This window comes from Globicephala melas, chromosome 2 (assembly GCF_963455315.2).
Source record: "Globicephala melas chromosome 2, mGloMel1.2, whole genome shotgun sequence".
NCBI classification, from domain to species: domain Eukaryota; kingdom Metazoa; phylum Chordata; class Mammalia; order Artiodactyla; family Delphinidae; genus Globicephala; species Globicephala melas.
The window spans coordinates 100767503-100789406 of NC_083315.2; the positions used below are offsets into that span (position 1 = coordinate 100767503).

General features: G+C 46.3%; 3 protein-coding genes across 5 annotated transcripts; 1 reads left to right on the forward strand and 2 right to left on the reverse strand.

Moving 5' to 3' along the window:
• Positions 1 to 121: 121 nt before the first annotated feature.
• Positions 122 to 6928, reverse strand: OSGEP (O-sialoglycoprotein endopeptidase). Its single transcript, XM_030844257.2, has 11 exons — positions 6652 to 6928; positions 5439 to 5558; positions 5082 to 5257; positions 2324 to 2419; positions 2138 to 2187; positions 1913 to 1991; positions 1194 to 1259; positions 991 to 1081; positions 677 to 752; positions 477 to 575; positions 122 to 325 (listed from the first exon to the last, which is right to left on the reverse strand). The coding sequence occupies exons 1-11, from the start codon at positions 6764 to 6766 to the stop codon at positions 286 to 288; spliced, it is 1008 nt and encodes a 335-aa protein (XP_030700117.1). The 5' UTR covers positions 6767 to 6928; the 3' UTR covers positions 122 to 285.
• A 328-nt stretch (positions 6929 to 7256) lies between these two features.
• APEX1 (apurinic/apyrimidinic endodeoxyribonuclease 1) lies at positions 7257 to 10377 on the forward strand. 2 transcript variants are annotated; one of them, XM_030844261.2, is made up of 5 exons: positions 7257 to 7372; positions 7680 to 7805; positions 8019 to 8206; positions 9246 to 9438; positions 9580 to 10377. In XM_030844261.2, exons 2-5 carry the CDS (start codon positions 7748 to 7750, stop codon positions 10095 to 10097), a joined length of 957 nt encoding a protein of 318 aa, XP_030700121.1. In that variant the 5' UTR covers positions 7257 to 7372; positions 7680 to 7747; the 3' UTR covers positions 10098 to 10377. The 2 variants fall into 2 exon arrangements, with proteins under 2 accessions (XP_030700121.1, XP_030700122.1); XM_030844262.2 differs by having other exon boundaries at positions 7368 to 7498.
• Positions 10378 to 10463: 86 nt separating this feature from the next.
• Positions 10464 to 14217, reverse strand: PIP4P1 (phosphatidylinositol-4,5-bisphosphate 4-phosphatase 1). Of its 2 annotated transcripts, none has more exons than XM_030844256.2 (7): positions 13794 to 14217; positions 13263 to 13453; positions 12788 to 12894; positions 12225 to 12330; positions 11968 to 12020; positions 11780 to 11870; positions 10464 to 11303 (listed from the first exon to the last, which is right to left on the reverse strand). In XM_030844256.2, exons 1-7 carry the CDS (start codon positions 14200 to 14202, stop codon positions 11160 to 11162), a joined length of 1101 nt encoding a protein of 366 aa, XP_030700116.1. In that variant the 5' UTR covers positions 14203 to 14217; the 3' UTR covers positions 10464 to 11159. The 2 variants fall into 2 exon arrangements, with proteins under 2 accessions (XP_030700116.1, XP_030700115.2); XM_030844255.3 differs by having other exon boundaries at positions 13773 to 14083.
• Between the last annotated feature and the right edge of the window lie 7687 nt (positions 14218 to 21904).

Sequence of the window (21904 nt, forward strand, 5' to 3'; positions counted from 1 at the left end):
ACCTGCAATAGTCTGCCAGGGTGCCGCTCTGACCCCTTGCCTTCTTACCCATCACCCCATCAACAAGAATTTATCCAGTGCCAACTGTGTATCCTTCCTGAACACAAGTTGATTATCAACATATAAAAACAAAAATGTTTTTAATGCTGAGTCATCTTGAGGTTCAAATGATAGGAGAGGGGCATCCACAGCCTTGCCAGGATTCTCATGTCAGGATAAAGATTAAGGCCCAGGGTCCCTTGGTCTCCACGTAGGGCGCTATCTACTCCGATTCTGTTAACCTTGTCAGTCCCTCCAGGTCACTTCTACTTCATCTGTCCGATACCTGTAAAAAAAATAGGAAAAACTTGGTGGACAGTTACCCCTTAGCACCTTCCATTCTTCTCTGCCCTCACGATTCTGGATCCTCTTCCCTGCTGAACATTTTTGCCTACCTCCCACTTAATCCTGTTTACCTCCTCCAAGGGGCTGCTCACCTCTGTGTGACCCCAGATTCACTGAGAGGAGTCCTGTGTCCAGCCCGAAACATCTCCCAGCCAGCCTGGGCTATCATGGCTCCATTGTCAATGCAGAATCTGGGAAGGAAAAGAGGTATGAAATTCATGATCTAAGCATGGAAAATCATAGTAATTGGAGGGGAAAAAAAAAGAAATAAAGAAAGGGAATGGGCCTTTACCTCTCATCTGTGGCAAAAAGCCGGGCTCCACGCTCCTGGCACATCGTCTCCATCATTTCCTGTAACCTCATATTACCTACAAAGAGGTAGGGGTACAGTTAGCTTACCTTTAGCCATTTCTCCACAGTCTGGCTGTACACCTCATGTGCACTGACTTAGGAAAACGAAGTAGGGATTCCAGGGGCAAGGAGTGGGAAGCATTGGACAAGAAATAAAACGAGTAATTTCCCCAAACCCTTAGAGATTTAGAGTATCAGGAGGAGGATACACATGCCCCAAAATAGGAAAGAGAAGCACAGTCCAGTGATACATACACCCCACACCTCCCACGATGAGGGCCTCCTGGGAGCCACAATGTGCCATGGCTCGCTCTGTGATCTCTACCAGCATTGCAAACACAGTTTCCTGTGGAAGGCAAACAAGGTGAAAACATCAAAGACAATCCCAGCTTAGTTCTGTCTACTGTATAAAAGCTCCTCCAGCTTCAAGTTTCTGTCCCAGCTTTTCACTCCATTACCTGCAGGGAGAAACACAGATCCTCAGGAGTACACTCGCCCGTGGCCAGCATCCGCTGGGTTACATCCTATAGTTAAAGGGGAAAACATACAAAACAATGAATTGTGGTCTGGGGATGACATATGAGCAAAAAATTAGTGCACTTGGAGTATCACCATGTTTCACCACAATTCAATTTACCAGTACATCCTATACGACAACCTTGCCCTTCACTGGCACTGAGCTATAAAACCAGCAGAAGTCTTTCAAGATTCAATAATTATGGGAAAAAAATTTTTAAAAAAAGAAAAAAAGAAAGAAAGAAAATACTGTGATTATCTTAAAAAAAAGACTCAGTAATTATGAATATCTACCCTGGCACCCTCCATTCCCTACCCCAGTTAATTTTTCTCTAGAGCACTTGTCCCCATCTGACCCTTTTTATTTTATTATTTCCCCAATTTTTTTTTTTGTTTCTTTTTCTGTCTCCCACCCCCACTGCATGAAATGCAAGCTCCAAGTAGGCAGGGATTTTTGTTTTGCTCCACCTTGTATCACAATTGCCTTGAACAGCACCTGGCACACAAAAGATGTTCAATAAATATTTGCTAAATGAATTTATTCAGCATCTAACATGGGCCAGTACTATGCTATATGTAGAAAATACACTGGTGAGCAAAACACATGTGCTTCATTAAAAAGCATGAGAAGTGCCCATCTCCTCACCTCTCCCACACTCACCTCAATGAAAGACAAGATCCCTGAGAATGAGACGTCCATCCCCTTTACAGTGTATGGCAGCTCAACTAGCTTCTTGCCTCTATGTGGGAGTGAGTATATGAGGCACTTAAGCCTGTAGTCAGCTGGCTGCTCACCCTCCAAAGCCCTCCCAAACCTCATTAACACATATACAGGGAAATCCCTGGCGCCCCACCAGTCAGCCTCCTTCCACCTTATTCCCCTTACCGCTTTGCCATCTGTTCAATGTTGTAGCCTGGACTTGGGTCATTGGAAATCTAGCAGAATGAAAAAGAGGATGAAGTCAGGTATCCAGGAAGCTTAAGAAGCTAATTTACTACTTTCCTCCTCCTTTTCCATGGCTCTCCCCAAATACATTCACATCTCATGTTCTCTGTAGCCTCAATGGCTTACCTTCAGCACTCGAGCAAAACGATCCAGACAATTACCCACAGCAATATCGATGGTTTCCCCAAAGATGCGGTAACGATGTTCTGAATATGCAATCACCTAAGGGTGATGAGGATGTCCATGAAACCTCAAGTCTGTAAAGAGGAGCATTTGGCTTTGGGGAAGAACACAGCAGAGGATCAACATGGTCACTAGAGCTTCCAAAAAGCAATAAGCAATGGGAAAAACTACTTTCCCAAACCCTCAATGGGTACTTTTTAATAGCGCTTATCTGAGAAGTCTATATATACCCCAAGGATTTCCAGAGGAGATTCCTAGTCTACAGAAGGTAGTCTAGGTCAGGGGAGAAGCAAATTATCACTTTGGATGCATTTTTCTTGCTTGGAGCTTCCTAATATTCCTTTAAAAGCAGTCTAGACAGTGTGTACTAGGGAAGGCTTTCCTTCTTGGAAGCAGGAAACCAGAGTTCTTCTAGGTTATCCTACAAGGGTGGTGGTATTTAGAAACCACCAAGGTAGAGTTAAAAGAAACTCAAAAATCCCAGGGAATTCCCTAGCGGTCCAGTGGTTAGGACTCTGCTCTTTCACTGCTGAAGGTGCTCGTTCAACCCCTGGTTGGGGAACTAAGATCCACAAGTCACGCAGTGCAGCAAACACAACAAAAAAAACCCCAAACTCAAAAACCCCATTCTGGGTCAGACTAATGGCCCATCCAACTCAGCACTGGCAACCAACTTATGTCCACTCTTCATACGTGACCAGCTTCTAGCACAGAGAGTATTTATCACCCACTGACACATATGCTCCACACTGCTGACAGTGAGTACTTCCTAAGGCCCATAAGTCCCTTTCCCTTTCTGGTGCTGCTAGGGATTTTCTTCCATTTGGATGTAGCTCTTACTCTACTGTCAAAAGCTGGCAACAAAAGAGGAAAGAAAAAATTCTGCCTTTCTACTTCTGTCATCTACACTTCCCTACCCAATCATCTTCTGTTTTTCACACCTAAGCAGGCTTCAAAAGGGAGGAGGAGGGCTTCCCTGGTGGCGCAGTGGTTGAGAGTCCGCCTTCCGATGCAGGGGACACGGGTTCGTGCCCCGGTCCGGGAGGATCCCACATGCCGCGGAGCGGCTGGGCCCGTGAGCCATGGTTGCCGAGCCTGCGCGTCCGGAGCCTGTGCTCCACAACGGGAGAGGCCCCAACAGTGAGAGGCCCGCGTACCGCAAAAATAAACAAAAATAAAAAAAAAAAAGGGAGGAGGAAAAGAACAGAAAATTCCATCGCTGCTCATCTCCATAAACTCTTGTAAGCTTCCACTGAAACTTTCCACACCTCAAGTCCGTGACCTTGTATGATACCCTTCAGGCCTCAACCAGTTACTTGCTCTCTACCCATTAAAGTTGCCACATCATTTTCATGGGAATGTGTGCTTCATCTTTTTTTTTTTTTTTTTGCGGTACGCGGGCCTCTCACTGTTGTGGCCTCTCCCGTTGCGGAGCACAGGCTCCGGACGCGCAGGCTCAGCGGCCATGGTTCACGGGCCCAGCCGCTCCGCGGCATGTGGGATCTTCCCAGACCGGGGCACGAACCCGCGTCCCCTGCATCAGCAGGGGGACTTTCAACCACTGCGCCACCAGGGAAGCCCCTGTGCTTCATCTTTAATAACTATTTCACAAGATGAAGTTTTAGAACATAACCCTTTCATAAGCTGGAGACAATGACCATTCCTGACAATAATCCCATCAGGTGTTATGTGGGAAAGGAAGGCTCGAGTTCTCTAATCCCAACCTAAAAAGATCTTATAAGGTATCCCAAACAACTCTGGCTTCACCTGTAAGTTTAAAATACCTTCTGCCATTCATAAAATGTTTTCTAAATTATTTATATTTTCATACTCTTAGAGTAAAAACTTCTATATATTTATCACCAGTAACTAAAACAAAACATGCAATTGTTGTAAAGATACAAATGGGATAGTGCCCCTTAGTTTTAACTGCTAAGATTCATAGGAAAAATGAGATTCAAAATAATGAAAATCCTTTCATTATTTTGAATACTTCAATCCTTACCATTCTTTCCTTCTCTAAATTGGAAATTCCTTATCTCTACAGCCATATATATAAAGGTCATCTAATGTTCTATCATACTGCCCAAACATACGATATCACAAACTCTGTTGTGGGTTTTCTAGTATATCATATTTTAGTTTCAGATGAGCCCAGCTTTGCTCTTGCAGTTCCCACCACTCAGGTGGAACATGAAAGTTGTTGGTACAGTGCCTTAGAAATTAAGAAGGAATGGTGGAGCTTTTCTGCCGTAGTCCTGAGTGGTTTCCGTCAAAATGGACAAGTTCATGAAACCTGGGAAGGTGGTGCTGCTCCTGGTGGGTCATCATGAAGAACACTGATGATGGTATCTCGCTATCCCTGCAAAGTGATGGCTACCACTGGCAAGAAGAAAATCGCCAGGAGGTCAGAGATCAAGTCTTTTGTGAAAGTTTATAACTATAATCACCTCATGCCCACAAGGTACTCTGTGGATATCCCCTTGGAAAAAACTGTTGTCAGCAAGCATGTCTTCAGAGACCCTGCTCTTAAACACACGGCCCAACAAGAGGCCAAGGTCAAGTCTGAAGAAAGACCAGCAAGAACAAATGGTTCTTCCAGAAGCTGTGGTTTTAGACCTGTTTTGTTTCAGTCATTAAAAATAACGAAAAATCTCTGAGGGGAAACAAAAAGAAGGAACGGTGAAGTGCTGTTAAATACCTGTGTATTTCCTCCACTGACATACAGCACAGTTGGGCTGGTGGCTCCAGTGATGAGGCGGCCCATCTCAATGTGGGCTATGCAGTGGTTAACGCCCAGCAATGGCTTATTCCACAACTGAGCCATAGTACGGGCTACGACAGCCACAGAAACCAGTGGGGCACCCATGCCAGGACCTACGGGCACAGAAATGGGAGTGAGAATCCTATAGAGACTGGGAAAAACAAAGCCGGGGGAAGCAGGGGATGTGAAGGTTGGGTGGTGTTAGCGGTGGTAGCAGAGGTGAGCTGCAGGCTGTTTTGACCTAGCCAGGCTCCAGGTATATTCTTCCATTGTCACCCACTCTCCCAGCCATACCTTTGGTGTATGCAATGCAATCAATATCCTTGGAGGTTAATCCAGCCTCTGTTAGTGCCTCCTGCAGCAGGTCCAGGATAACAGCTCGGTGGTGCCTGGCAGTAGCACCTGGAAGGAATCCTAAGAGATGGACACAAGTCAGAGATCACAGAGTTTTTCTATAGAAAGGGAGGTAGAAGTCAAAACAGATGTTTTAGTGGGGTAGGAAGAGTCCTTTTCCCTTTTCTCAAGCATCCTGTCTTCTATGTTTTCAGATATAGTCTTTCCAGCCTGTTCAGCTAGGCTAAACAGCTCTCAGAAATGCCCTTCTTCATACCCAACTCCTACTCAGGACTCAATTCAAGTGATACCTATCTCATACTTTCTGGTGATCTTCTGTGACCCTACAAATCGTGTGCATGAATTTAACACATCATTGAATTTAACATACTACACGTAACATATAACAATTATAGCATTATAATTATCCGTACTTTTCCCAGTTTAACCACGAGCATCTCAAATCACTGGCTATTTTATTTATCTTCACATTCTTGGTGCCCAAATGCCAAGAGTGAGTGCTAAACATACACGTACATTCCTAATGAGTAACCTGTCACAACATCGCCTGCTCACAGAGGCTTTTCAGGTATATGCAAGTCAGTTGCCTTCTCCTACATAAGCAGATGTTTGCGGGTAGGGTAGACAAGTTACAATATAATTTACAAATAACGTTTACTAAAAGTGATAATGTGTCTGGTTCTTTAATTCTCAAGACCCAATGATGCAGGTATTACCATTCTCATTTCAAGAATACAGAAGTCCAAAAACAACTACTGAATATTGCAAAGCCAGCCAGTTCTGTCTACACCTAGGCTGGGAGTCTTTTCTAGTGTATTTTGACTGCATCTACTATTTATCACACTGTAATGTGAAGTTCTGTCTACATGTCCAGCTCCATAACAAGCTTATACATCTATTTTTGTAGCCAACAGCCAGCTGACGATTAGCACGTAAAAGATGCTGAACGAGCTCAGAAGATCCAGGTTCAAGTGCCTGTAACTCTTCTATCCATCAGCCTTGTGATAACACTGTCACATAATCTCAGAGACTCAGATCAAAAACTATGAGGGGACAATGCGCTCCACACCTTTCTTCACTAATGTTTAGGAAGACTGCAGGTGATGCTGTGCGGAGAAGTGCGCCGCAAACTATAAGTTCCCTACTCCCGTACCTGTGCCTGGAGGCGTGACGTAAGTCCGCCGCGGGTTCGCCAGCACCACGCCATCCCGTACTACTCCCACGCCAATCTTGTTGGCGCTGCCTTCAAAACCCAAAACCGCCGGCATGGCTCCTAGCTACCACTGGGGCCGTGAAGCCCGCACCAGTCCGCGCTGGGGGACAGACTCTGGGTCGCTGAAGAAAACGAGTCGGTGACTGCTAAGGAGCAGCACGCACCAGAACAGATACCAAAGAATTCCCGCTGGTAGCGCGCCGGCGCCAGCTCCAACCCCTGTCGTCACGGCGACCCATCAAGGCCCCTTCGAGGACCTGTTCTCTTAACTGCCAGGAACACTGAGTCGGCATCTGCTCCTTAAATTCCTATCCGTTCCTCTGCCTCTCTCCCATGGTCCAGCCCAACCTTCTCCACTGATTTTGTTCTCTCTTAGACAGCTCTGGGATCTCCGGTCAAGGTGGCAGTAGGAGTCGTGATTCTGGCATAGCGATGAACAGCCCAAGAATGGAGGATTGGGGCCTTCAGTGCCCCGGAGTCACGGAGAAGGCTGGGAAGGCTGAGCTTTCGGTCACGTGGTACAAACAGACCAATCACCCGCATTCCTCCGCCACTGGCGGTGCATCTCAGATCACGTGACCACGCCAGTTACCCACGTGGGGCACATCGTGCTCCATTCTTTGTGCTGGGTTAAGGAGGAGCCAGGCTGCGACCCAAGCAGGTCAGCTACAGGGTTGTTGTTGTTTTGCCCATCGTAGGGACTTCTCTGGACTTTTGATCGGCAAGCCTAAGTCGGGGTTCTTAATTAAGTCCGTCGATTGGCTGGAGGGCCGATCTCGTGAGGAGGGTAGGAGGCACTATGAAATGATCTAGTCTTGAGAATGAGGGGCTGAAAGGCCGATGGTGCACTGAGGCGGGAAAAGAATTCAGAGATAATACGGTTTGAAAGGCGGGACTTGGTGCGGGGGCGCCCGAGGGGGGAGTCTTTCCCAGGCCTAGCTGGTTTCACTACTTCTTTGCGTCTGTAGGCAACGCGATAAATATACTGCTTCGGTGGGCTACGTGGAACTGGTGCAGAAGGGTGTTTGTTACAGTGATGCCGAAACGTGGGAAAAAGGGAGCGGTGGCAGAAGACGGGGAAGAGCCCAAGATTGGTAAGAGAATGAAATAGGCCCATCTCCCTAGAGGCTGCGATGGGGATGTCTATAATTCCCTTGATGAACGAGAGGTACGGACCGACTGTATATTCATTTTTGCAGTTTGCGAAGAAGTCGCGGCAACTGCAGGCTCTCGGTGGATCTATAGTTAACTGCGGATCAAAGTTGGTTATCGCCAACTTACATCATTGTGTATTACTTATTTTATAGAGCCAGAGGCCAAGAAGAGCAAGGCGGGAGCGAAAAAAAATGAAAAAGAGGCAACAGGAGAGGGGACAGTCATGTATGAGGACCCCCCAGATCAGAAAACCTCACCCGGTGGCAAATCAGCCACACTGAAGATCTGCTCCTGGAATGTGGATGGGCTTCGAGCCTGGATTAAGAAGAAAGGTTTAGATGTGAGTGAAATTAAGGGGAGGGGGGTACTGATCTTGGGGTTTAATCACCTTTTCCCATTTTAGTTCCTAGCACTGTCGTTTTCTTGTGGCAGAGATAAAAAGTTTTCACCAAATCATACCACTTGTATTTCTTTTCTCTTTATAAATTTATTTATTTTTGGCTGCGTTTGGTCTTAGTTGCTAAGCGGGGGCTTTCTCTAATTGTGGCGAGCGGGGGCTACTCTTGGTTGTGGTTAGCGGGGGCTTTTCATTGCGGTGGCTTTTCTTGTTGCGGAGCGGGGCCTCTAGAGCGCAGGCCCAGTAGTTGTGGCGCACGGGCTTAGTTGCTCCGCGTGCCACCAGGGAAGCCCCCCACTTGTATTTCTTAGATGCCATTCCACCAGTTCCACTGCCATTGTTTTATTTAATGTCCTCATCTTTTTCCTAGCATGTCAGAAAAACCTCGTTACTGGACTTGTTCCATTTTATTTCTTGCATATCCAACATTTAAATAACTACTTAAAAAATCTTAGCTGGCTATCCATTGCCTATAGGGAAAAAACCAATCTTCTCAGTGTTGCATGGAACACTCTTTCTTGTCTCCCTGCTATTTATGTAATTTATAACTTCAAATACTGTGTGCTAGACTTATACTCCTTCTGCAGAGACTGTCCTATTTATTTATTTATTTATTTATTTATTTATGGCTGCATTGGGTCTTCGTTGCTGCGCACGGGCTTTCTCTAGTTGGGGTGAGCAGGGGCTACTCTTTGTTGTGGTGCACGGGGTTTTCATTGCTGTGGCTTCTCTTGTTGCAGAGCACGGGCTCTAGGCCCACAGGCTCAGTAGTTGTGGCACACGGGCTTAGTAGCTCCGCGGCATGTGGGATCTTCCCGGACCAGGGATGAACCCATGTCCCCTGCATTGGCAGGTGGATTGTTAACCACTGTGCCATCAGGGAAGTCCCTCACCTGTGTATCTCTAGTACTTAGCACATAGATTCTTCAGTAAATGTCTGCTGAATTGATAATACTTTTTCTACCTTTCATTTCGCTCACAGTGGGTAAAGGAGGAAGCCCCAGATATCCTGTGCCTCCAAGAGACCAAATGTTCTGAGAACAAACTACCAGCTGAACTTCAAGCACTCTCTGGACTATCCCATCAGTACTGGTCAGCTCCTTCAGACAAGGAAGGGTACAGTGGTGTGGGCCTACTCTCCCGCCAGTGCCCACTCAAAGTCTCCTATGGCATTGGTGAGACCCTGTTGATTCCTAAAGCCCAGCTCTTCCAAACCAGTTGCTGATATCCCACTCCAGCCCCAATTCTTGATCCCTTTATTCTTTGCTTTCCCTTTCTTAAACTTCTTTTTGCTAATTGTTTCATTGTTTCTGTAGGTGAAGAGGAACATGATCAGGAAGGCAGAGTGATTGTGGCTGAATATGATGCATTTGTGCTGGTGACAGCCTATGTACCTAATGCAGGCCGAGGTCTGGTGCGCCTGGAGTACCGGCAGCGCTGGGATGAAGCCTTTCGCAAATTCCTGAAGGGTTTGGCTTCCCGCAAGCCCCTTGTGCTATGTGGGGACCTCAATGTGGCTCATGAAGAAATTGATCTTCGCAACCCAAAGGGAAACAAAAAGAATGCTGGCTTCACTCCAGAAGAGCGTCATGGCTTTGGGGAATTGCTGCAGGCTGTGCCACTGACTGACAGTTTCCGGCACCTCTACCCCAACACGGCCTATGCCTATACCTTTTGGACATACATGATGAACGCGCGATCCAAAAACGTTGGTTGGCGCCTTGATTACTTCTTATTGTCTCACTCTCTGTTGCCTGCTTTGTGTGACAGCAAGATCCGTTCCAAGGCTCTGGGCAGTGACCACTGTCCCATCACCCTATATCTAGCACTGTGACACCTCCCCCAAATCAATTTGAGCCTGGGAAATAAGCCCACTAAACTAGCTTTAAACTTCTTACTCCCAAGCTTTAAAAACTGCTCTCTAGAGAAATATGCACTGTTATTTCCCTTCTAAACTATGAATCCTTTAACCAGGCTTCTAGAAACAGAATTAAGTTCTCCATGATTTATGTGTGTGTGTTTCGGGGGGCGGGATACTTTTTTTTTTACATTAAACAAAACTACTGATGACTTCCTTTGAACTGTCCATGTGAAAATAAAGAGTCATAGTTTCAGCCTTGCTGTCTTTGTATTCTACCCCTTTGTGGGGCTAAAAATTCCCCTCATCCTTTCATACACACAGATTTAACAACTGGAAGAGTAGAGTCATGACCTTATTTATTTACAAGCACAGGATGAGTCCCTAACTTCCCCCATGACAGAGCAACCCTACTCAGCCCAGTTAAATACTGCAACTGGGGGGTAAGGTTGAAAAGGAGGAATTATAGGAAATATAGGACTAGGGGACCATACCCCACATTAAATAGTTATATATACATCAGTTCCTGTGGTTCTGTACAGAGCAGCGGCTGACCCCACCCCCAGAGGACGTGGAATGGGGGAGAGGAGACTGAGGGTGCTGAGACCAGAGCCAGCCCCTGATGAAGTGCAATAGCAGCAGCAAGGTCCTAATGGTGCACAAGAGGGAGGGAGACCCCCAGGGCTACCCACCCCCACCCTGCCCTGGAATGTGTAAGGGACAGGAATGGCTCTCAGGGAGCGTATAGGAAGGACAAGGCTAGAACCGTCTTTTAGGACCCAGGTTTAGGGGAAACTTTCCGCCTACTTCACCCTAAACACAGCAACCACTGGAGGAAAGCAGATGGCCAGCAGTGGTTTACTTATTCCTCCAAACCTAGGTGAGGGCCTGGTTCCTTCCTACCTCTCTGCAGGGAAAAGGAAGGCAGCTGCTTGGCTCCCCTTATAGAAGCCCAGGGAGCCTTTTACCATCACTCCCTTTATAGTGTCACTGTCCCCACCTGGACGGGGCCAGGCAGTCTGTGGGTCATCGTGGGGCTCAGGAGAAGTTCTGGACAGGGTGGCTGACCTTCATACAGGCCCAATAGAGGGCCCGGCCCAAACACAGCACAGCCAACAGGATGACAAATGCCCAGGCTGCATAGATGCCTCCGTATCGTTGTGCATGCTTCCATGTGCCAAACTGATGAAGAAAAAGGAAGATGAGGTTACTGTTGATCTCTCACCACTTTGTAGGAGCCCTAGTAACAGTAACATGGAACTCAAGCTTCAGTCTCTGTCCCCTATCCACATGCAGCTGCCTTCAGGGACCTTTTAAAAGGCCCAGCTGTCTAGCTCCCTCCACTAGGCAGGAACATAAACAATCCCAGACATCTGTCAGTTTTTCTTCATGTCTGACAACCAAGCCAGGTTTCCTAATAGCAACTCAATCTAAACCACTGCTCTATTTTTCTATCCTCTGTATAAAGAAGATAGCTGTTTTCTACTCTGATAGTAACAGTGAAGACCGTTTATCAGTCTCCTTCAACTTCAGTTCATCTACACGTTAAGACAAACAAAAACAGTTTCTTTCACTTCTTTTTAGGATAGCCATTTCCCCAATCTTAGCCTACAGAGACGAGGCTGCAGAATGAAAGGGGTTGGATCAAGGTTACTCACAGCAAGGCCAGTGGCAGTGACTGCCAAGAGTAAGCCAAGCAAGAAGCAGCAGATACATCTCTTTCGTGGATATCTGCGCCCAATAGATGACCTGTGGGGAGGCAAACAAAAATGGATACTTACAATGGCCCTGTAGCTTTTACTCTATTCACTACCCAGCTCAACGATGCCGCTCTCTAATCACTCACACTTTCCTGCAGTGAGGGCAACGGGCCAAGGTTCGGTCTGTGAACTCTGTCCACTACGGAGAAAGGAAAAGAGAAACCAATAAATAGTAGAAGCAGCATCATCTTCAATGAGAGCCCTGGGGCAGTGGAGGCTGGGAAATGGGTCCTCATAAAACAGACCTTTTCAGTATTCATTATCATAACTCAGAAATATATTCATGACTACTTCTCCGCTGCCCACCCCTCGTCCCCCAGGGCTTCCCAATACCTCTCCTCACCAGAAAAGTATTCTTGCAATGTCCACAGATGACCCTGACACCCACAGGTTGTGGTTCTGGACTCAAAGGTCCCGGATGCACAGGCCCCAGGTTGATGATTCTTTTGCTGTACAGAAGAAAAAGGCTATGTTTTTAAAGTTTTCAATCCTAAGGATCCCTACATTATTCCTCCTTTACATCCCCCACTCCCTGGCTCTCTAAGTCCCTCTACTTCTCTGTACATTTAAGATACTCTGCCCCCACCCCCCGCAGCCCTACCGCAGAGAATCCTTGAGGAAGAGCATCGCTTAAACTTCAGGCCTCTAATTTCCCTTTTACCTCAGGATAATTCACCCAGTCTCTGACACTCTCCATCTTCCTAAAGGACACCACTTTTCTCCCAATCTTTTTATTGAGAGATGAGAAAGATGGCTATAACATTCTAGAGGCACAACAGTCCTTAGCTTTTTCTCCTTCTAAATAAACACCAGTCTCTCTCACCTTTACATTCTCGATAAACATTCACCCTTTTTCGGCTTTCCGATTTTCCCCACTAATGCCCTTCCCCAAATTATCCCTCTCACCAGTATGGCCGAGGGCAGGCGATCCGCTGGGAAGTCACTTTGCAGATAAGGAGACAGTTGCAGGGGCATCGAACATATTTTTTCCCTGGGGGTGCATTCTTGATTGGCTAGAGAATAATGGGGACATCGGTAAGCAAACCTCTAATCCCAATTCCTTCCAATTCCTCCAAAAACCTTCTGAGGAGAGATCAGAGAGATAAAATCTTAGACGGGACAGAGAAATGAAAGGCATATAACATGAGATTTGCAAATGAAAACTAAGCTTAAGTATCCAAGATAGGTATGAAGGTGAGGGATGGTAAATATTAGCTTTGGTGAGTGGCTTCTGGGGAAATGGCTGTGTGAGACTCCTGGAACTGAAACCTGGGTTTCATCAAGAGCAGCTGGCTAACGCCTGAAGGTCCGGGTCTAGAATCAAGGGATCAGAAAGAGGATCTAGGAAACAGGACCCATTTCACAGATTTGTATAACTCACAGTGGCTTCATTGCAGACGCCACATTTGACTACATGCTGATGCATCTTGCCTTCCACGTTGATGAGAGACTGGCAGACTCTGCAGGTGATCATGGGAGCACTCCCACTGTCCGGGCTGGTCAGGGGTGAATAGGGGGGTGGGTCCTCCCCAGGCAACACGGCTGGGTGTCCCTCGGGGAACGGGGGAAATGCTGGAGAGGAAGGTAAAAAGAAGGGCTGGCATCAGTTGCTGACACCCCCACTGAAGCTACACGGAGTAGGGCAACTCTTGCTGGTCCTCAAGCCTTCTGACAAGCTCAGCGGGATCTTATGATCAGTGCTTCGATCAGATTCCTCAGAACCCCCTTCCGCTCCGAAGCTCCGGTCGCGATTGCGGAGGGAAGGAAGCCGCCCCCGGTCACAGGTGCAACAGCTCCGCACCTGGCGCTTGGGCCCCGCCCCCGCCCCCGGTCCCGCCCCCTGCTCCTCTCAGAGTACCCCCGGGAACACCTCGGACCCGCCCCGTCTTACCCTGGGGCGGGGCATGTTTACCGGCTCCGTACGGTGGTGCGGAGGGGGTCAGGCCTCCCCCGGGCCCAGCCCCACTCCCGCCCGGCCCCACTAATCCGTTGCCGCCGGCGCCACCGTCGATGGGCTCAGAGAGCAGCGGGGATCGCTCTCCATCTGCCGCCATGGCCTCCACCGCCGCCTCCCGCTTTGGCCAAGGATCCGGCTCTTCGCCGCCGCCGTCGCCGCAGCCACCGCCGCCGCTACCGGGTCCCAAGGGCGCCTGCGCGCCGCGCGGCCAGCTCGCCCGCAACCAGTGTCCTGCCCCGCCCCGTTTCGCCCACAGCACTTGATAGGCTATCCCCGCCCCCGTCGTGCTATTATTCGCGGAGACAAACCAATTTCTGGTCCTGTGAAGGCAGCTCCTATTTTCCATTGGGGAGAGTGGCGCCATCGTCAACTGTCACATGACTTTCAGGACGCCGCTGGGCCTGCAAAAACTGCACGTGACGAGAAGTTCTTCGAGCTATTGGAAGCGTGGCCCATCGCGCTACCTCCAGACCAGGAGGTGGGGCAGGGCTGCTTCAGCTCACTGGTGTTTGAGGCAGCCGCCGGTCCTCTGTCAGACGCCCAGAGCGGGCGCATAGTCATTGCTCCTCATTAGTCCAAAAACATCACTAAAAGATTTTTCTACTCTTTGAGGTTATAATTGGCCTCTCATTGGCTGGAGGCTTCCCTTCCCTGGTCCTGCGATCCTTGGGGCGCAACTTTATTGGCCCGAACTTAGAGCCAGAACCTGGGGGCGTGGCTCAATGAGCTGCAGTGAAAGCTTCAGGGAGTTTGGGCTGTTCTAAGCACCGGGAGTAGGAACGGTAGGCAATAGTTAGCCACTCTACTCAAAGGAATACCTGTAAAAAGTGAGGGTGAAGATGTGCCAGAAGGAAATGTATTAAAACGTTAAGATTTTCACCCCAGGCTTTCTCACTGAAGTCACTTCTGGAACAGGACACAAGACCGGCTTCTCCAGGAAGCTGCCTTGCAGATCCCACTCTCCCACCATCCCTGGTTAAATTATGAAAGCATCTTTGTATGAGTCTGTCTCTATCGCTGCAAGAATGTCTCATCATTTTACTCAATTTTGTGACCCCCAATTATAAACATATATGTATGATAAGAGTTTTTTGACTGAGTTACCAATCAAGTTCAAAGAGATTTTAGTCACCTTATATGGCATAACAGTCTTTAGACTTGTCTCTGCTTTGCCCCCAGCCAGGAGACTGCTAATGGAGGTTTTTCTGACAAGTATTGGAAAAGATCTTAAGCAGCTCAAACATTTAAACATACAGCCAGGACTTCCCAGGTGGCGTAGTGGTTAAGAATCCGCCTGCCAATGCAGGGGACGTGGGTTCAATCCCTGGTCCGGGAAGATTCCCACCTGCCGCGGAGCAGCTAAGCCCGTGTGCCACAACTACCGAGCCCACGTGCCACAACTACTGAAGCCTGTGCGCCTAGAGCCCGTGCTTCGTAACAAGAGAAGCCACCGCAGCGGGAAGCCCGCACACCACAACAAAGAGTAGCCTCTGCTCACCGCGACTAGAGAAAGACTCCGCGCAACAACGAAGACCCAAGGGAGCCAAAAATAAAATAAATAAAAAAATTTTTAATTAAAAAACAAAACAAAACAAAACATGAACATACTCCAAGCTACAAAAATCCCCAATATCCTCCTCCCCCAGCTAATATGAATAACTGCTACTTCATTTTTTTTTTTCGTTTGGTACGCGGGCCTCTCACTGTTGTGGCCTCTCCCGTTGCGGAGCACAGGCTCCGGACGCGCAGGTTCAGCGGCCATGGCTCACGGGCCTGGCTGCACCGCAGCATGTGAGATTTTCCCGGACCGGGGCATGAACCCGTGTCCCCTGCATCGGCAGGCAGACTCTCAACCACTGCACCACCAGGGAAGCCCTGACTGCTACTTTTTTACGTATTAGAGCTTGGCCTCTTATCTGGTCTTCTATCCTTCTAGACAAAATGTATTAGATACCCAATCATAGAATTACTCTACTTCCTGACAGCATTCAATCCAGAGCAAAATCCCATTTCCTTAAACCCTTTCAAAATCTCTTAACACAAGCCCATTTCTATAATAAGTTCTTTCTAGCACCCTGTTAACTGACAACACTTCAGTTTTTCATGGCTTGTGCTTTCCCCTCACTGTACCAAGTAATAACCAAATTAAAAAAAAAAAAAGTCCAGAAAAGTCGAGGTCTTCTGACTTATGGTTCTTTTTTTTTTTGGCCGCATTGTGCAGCATGTGGGATCTTAGTTCCCCAACCAGGGATTGAACCTGTGCTCCCTGCATTGGGAGCGTGGACTCTTAACCACTGGACCACCAGGAAAGTCCCTGACTTATGATTTAATGCTTTTGCACTCACATCATCTACTAGGCATATAGAAAAGACAGAAGTGCAGAGGTGGCAGAATGCATGGTATCTGAGATGGAGGCCTTTTGATGCTTAATACCTGGCACATAGAAGTTGCTTGATAAATGACTATTAAACTAATTAATTAATTACCTTAAGCCCTATCTTGAGGGAACTTTGTGTACTGAGCAATACTGTCAGCTGTAGTCCCAAGCAGGGTGGATATTCAGCTGGGACACTCCAGTGTGGCTGGTATCAGTTTATGGCTGGCATTTGTTCTGATTGGTTGGCTCCTGTACTATACAGGTAAATAACTTCAATGTTACCCCTGGTACCGGGTATCTTACTTATGGGATGGGGGCTTCTCACATAGACTGAGAAAAATCAGGCTATGGAGGTATATTTGTTTGCTAGGACTATCATAATAAAATATCACAGACTGGGTGGCTTAAACAATAGAAATTTATTTTCTCACAGTTCTGGAGCCTTGAAGCCCAAGATCAAGGTGTCAGCAGGCCTCTGCCTTTGGTTTGCAGATAGCCACCTTCTCCACTGTGTCCTCACAGGGCCTTTTCCCTCTGAGCACACATCCCTGCTGTCTCTTCCTCTTCTTTTTTTTTTTTTGTGTGGTACGCGGGCCTCTCACTGTTGTGGCCTCTCCCGTTGCGGAGCACAGGCTCCGGACGCACAGACTTAGCAGCCATGGCTCACGGGCCCAGACGCTCCACGGCATGTGGGATCTTCCCTGGACTGGGGCACGAACCCATGTCCCCTGCATCGGCAGGCAGACTCTCAACCACTGCGCCACCAGGGAAGCCCTCTTCCTCTTCTTATAAGGAATTAGGGCCCCTTGTGACCTCATTTAATCTAATTATCTCTTTAAAGACCCTATCTCCAAACATAGTCACTTTGGGGTTAAGGGATTAGGGCTTCAACATATGAGTTTTAAGATAGTCCCTAAGAGTCCATAACAGGAGGATATAAAGAAAGACACTGCAAAGATTTGGAAGGTTTTTTTCTTCAGGCTTCCAACCAAGTGGTAACTATTACACGGTGTAGATGGCAGAGAATGGGGCTGGAGGCAACTGCTGCACTTCTGCCACCCAGGGTCCCAATTTGATTTCTCTTTCCACTTACCCTATTTCTTCTTTACCCTTTCCTGAGGTGGTAGTTTGCCACCTGTGTGAAACCAACACGGTCCCTTACTCCATTTCCAGGGCAAAGAATGTTTTTGGTAATGTGCAGAGTGAATTAACCAAGATGAGGTGTAGTATGGGCAGTTGGATGGAGTGGGGTAGGGTGTGGTCTAGTTTTAAGGGGTTATTTCTCTTTATCACTCTACACCTTTGTTGCCTTCTGTTTTATGTCCTTTCCATGCCCCAGTGCTTTGCCCCTTCCTTTAGGGTGTAGTCAGCTTCTCTATCTGGGGATTGATCTGTTAGGTCAGTCTTTTTATCTTCACTCTGTTCCTGCACTGAATGAGGCACAAATAGGGATCTCACACAGAGAAGAGAAATGAAAGTGATCCTTTTATGGGGAGGTGGGGGGAGTGGGGGGGCGGGAGGAACTAAACTAAAATAACATTTTAGTTTCAGGAACTGGAGAAAATGAAAGGTCAAAGATTCTTGGTGATGGTGGGGTAGGTATTTAAATAGGAGAACAACTATCTTGTGGTCTAGAGAGAATGAGAAATTTCAGTTGAGAGGGCAGGAATAAAATAGGTTTCCTGCCTAAAAAGTCCTAAGAGGCTGAGCCTCCTTCTATAAAAGTTGCCATTGGGAGTCACTATCTCGAGATATCGTCCCACTCCATAAGCCAATACTTAGTGACTTAGAAACTACCACTTCCATTCTTCAGTTTCCTTGATATTGAGCATGGAAGATGGGTGTGTTACTGCATGTGTGCCTGGACATGGAAGTACCTCAGAACTTCAAAGAGGGGTGAGAAGAAGATAGAAAAATGATAATAAGGCAGTAATGAGCTATAATCACCCTAAAGTTGATAATTGTTTGGTTCCTGACTACAGGAACCCTACAAGTACAGAATAAAACATAGTTCCAGCTTTGTAAAATGTGGAGACTGGGGAGCAGTGACTAGAAAAGGTAAGAATAGTATTGTGCACTATTCTTTCTGTAATGATTGAAATGTTTCTGTGCTTTGCAATGTGGTAGCCACTAGCCACATGTAGCTTTTGAGCAGTTTAAATGTGGTTAGTATAACTAAGAACTGAATTTTTACTTTTTATTTTATCTTTTAATTTTATTAAATTGAAATAGCCATATTTGGCTAGTGGCTTCTGTTTTAAACAATGCAGGATTAGAGTTGCTGTTGATGGGCTGGGTGTACCTCTAGTTTTTGTTCTGATCCAATTCATGGTTAGGTGGGTCTAGAGAAATCAAAAAGAAAAAGAGACAAAGGGGAAAAATAATAATAGTCAATATTTACTGTGTACTTACTATAATTCCAGGCACCTATCTAAACATTTAACTGGCATTTTATATAATCCTTGCAACAAGAGTAAGTACTATTATTATCACCATTTTACAGATGAGAAAACTGAGGCATAATGAGATTTTTTTTTTTTACTTGCTTTGGATCACAAGCTGGTAGGTAAGGGGTGGAGATGGAATTCATTCACAGGTAGTTTGATTAGAGTCCACTCATTTACACTACACAGATTCAGGAATGAGGTGGCAAGGAGTGCCTGGGGCCATAGTTCCCAAACTCTGTGCCAAGGGGCAAATTCACAGGAGTACTGTGGGATATTTAAATTTTTTTAAGGGAAACACAGCAATATTTGACATCTTTTGTATACTATGAGAACTGCTAGCTCAAGGTAGTTCACAATTTGAACATTAGATTGTGCTACATCGGGACTTCCCTGGTGGCGCAGGGGACACGGGTTGGAGCCCTGCTCTGGGAAGACCCCACGTGCTGTGGAGCAGCAAAGCCTATGCGCCACAACTACTGAGCCCACGTGCCACAACCACTGAAGCCCAAGCACCTAGAGCCCATGCCCCGCAACGAGAGAAGCCACCGCAATGAGAAGCCCACGCACCTCAAGGAAGAGTAGCCCCAGCTCACCGCAACTAGAGAAAGCCCACGCGCAGCAACAAAGACCCAATGCAGCCAAAAATAAATAAATAAATTTATAAAAAATAAAAAAAAACTTGCTACATTCCTTTGATGACAAAATATCTTTGCAAAGTTGGCTTTTAGGAGGTCGTCTGATAAAAAAGTAAGTACTGTGTGGAAATCAGCCCGGAACAGGAAATGTGGGTAGTAGTGCTGGACTGCAAGGTTTGAGAAGTTGGGCAGTGCCCAACAGGCACACACATTCCATTAGTAACTATTTGTGCCTATTTAAGAAAAAAACAAAAAATATTTTTTCTTTCAACTTGTCTGTATTATTTTTTTCAAATGGTTACTAAGCTGTTAGGCACCAGCTACCTAAAAAGCAAAACTCTTAGGTATTTCTTTTGACCTAGGGGTGCTGTGAAAAATTTTCTGAGTTCCTAAGTGCGCTATAAATTAAGAAACTGGGAACCTCTGGACTGGGGTATTGCAAAGAGATCAAAATGGACTGTGGACGCTTGGCTTGAGATGGCCTAAAGAGAAATAATAGACATTTAATAGACATTTCATATATATTATGATCATTAAGTATTTTACACACACACACACACACACACACACATATACAGACACACACAGAACGCCTAAATCTGTACCCTTTAAAAGTAAAAATCCTGTGAGGAAAGCAATGAGAGATGCAAACAAACAAAGGTTAGAGGTAGGATGGGACCCAAGGGCTTGATGCAGTCTGGAACCTGGGCCCTTCTGTTGGACAGACCACTAAGATGTGTCCTGAGGAGGCCTGCTAGGCCTCATAGGGTAACTCATAGGGCCATTGGTGAATCCGAGATTAAAAAGATTGGGGGTCCAAATGATTGTTCAGAAGCTTGGTTGCTGACCTTGAATTCAGAATAAAATATGTTGTGTGGTTCTGAAGGTTATGTGACCCCGGCCAAGATGCAGTCTGGTAACCTGTCCTTGCCTGTCATATAGCAGTACATTTCTTTGGTGCCCAGAATGTTTATATATTCTGTATGTTCCTCCCTACATGACATAGGAGAAACACTACAGAAGACTGAGCCTTGTCCCTCAGTTTTCCTTTTGTAGATATATTGAAGATCATCTACACTTACTTTAGACAGAGTCCATTAAAATTAATTAAGGGAATTCCCTGGTGGTCCAGTGGTTAGGACTTAGTGGTTTCACTGACGAGGGTCAGGGAACTAGGATCCCACAAGCCTCCCCGCAAGGCAAAAAAAAATAATAATAATTAATTGATTAAGTTTGTGCTTTCTTAGATGTAATTATGTTCTACTCTTGTTTTTTGTGTAAACTTGATTGGATTTGAGGTGTTTAAAAAGGAACTTTCAGGGCTTCCCTGGTGGCGCAGTGGTTGGGAGTCCACCTACCGATGCGGGGGATGCCGGTTCGTGCCCCGGTCCGGGAAGATCCCACATGCCGCGGAGCGGCTGGGCCTGCGAGCCATCACCACTGGGCCTGCGCGTTGGGAGCCTGTGCTCCGTGGCGGGAGAGGCCACAGCAGTGAGAGGCCCGCGTACCGCAAAAAACAAACAAACAAACAAAAAAAAAACTTTCAGCAATCAAATATTGATACATATTACCCTTGGGCTGATTTTTACTTATGACTGAATTTACCCATCATTCAAAATCATGCTTTCAGTGTCTCAATTGTACAGAGTCACATTACTAAGGTGAAACTTTACCTTTAGATCACCCTATTGTTACCTTTGCTAAAATTACTGGATGAATAAGGATAATAATAATAATCCAATAATGACAGTAGAATAAACCGTTCATTTGGCACTGTGCTCAGTTCTTCATATATGTTATTTTTGTGTTTACATATATTGTCATTACTCTTGTGTCCCTAACACTAGAACAGTTCTGGTACATAGTTGATGCTCAATAAGTATTTGTTACATGAATGAGATAGAAATGGGGCTGGGAAACAGTGGTTTGGGTCATGGTGTTGGCTAACACAGCAAGCAGGAAAGGTTAGAGCTCAGGAGGGTGGAAATAGGTGGAGGATTCCAATAGCTAAGCAAGGACAATTTGTGATTTGATGTGAATTTGGTTAAAATTATAAAAGTGGAGGCAGAAAATAGCTAAATTCTTACAAAGACATTATGCTGCGTAGTTCTGTTACAGGAATTTTCATTTTGGGGAAGAATCCTTCTGTAATTATCTGAATTCCTTGGATCGAGTATCGTGTAAATCAAGGGTCTGTCTGCATTTCCCCATCCCATCCCCACCCTATCCCCATCCTTTGTCTGTGTCAAGGATCCAGGAATTGTGTGTGTGTGTTTTCCAATAAAACTTTATTATAGGTTACAATTCTTTGTAAATACTACTGTTTCTTATTTATATAACAATTTTTTTAGATATCCATAATAATGAGTAAAGAATGTATGGAAGTAAGTATTCTATGAATAACTTATAATTTGGGGAATACTGGGGAAATTCCTGGAAATTCCTATTTCTCATTCCCAAATCCCAAAGCTTAATATCTACAGGGAATTTGGAAACACCTGGAGAAGGGGATTTGCTGCATCCTCCTGCGAGGATCCCGGGATACTTACCCGCAGAAATTTGTCTTCTCCTCATCTGGGCCTGGATTTAGACCCCTTATATGTTCTC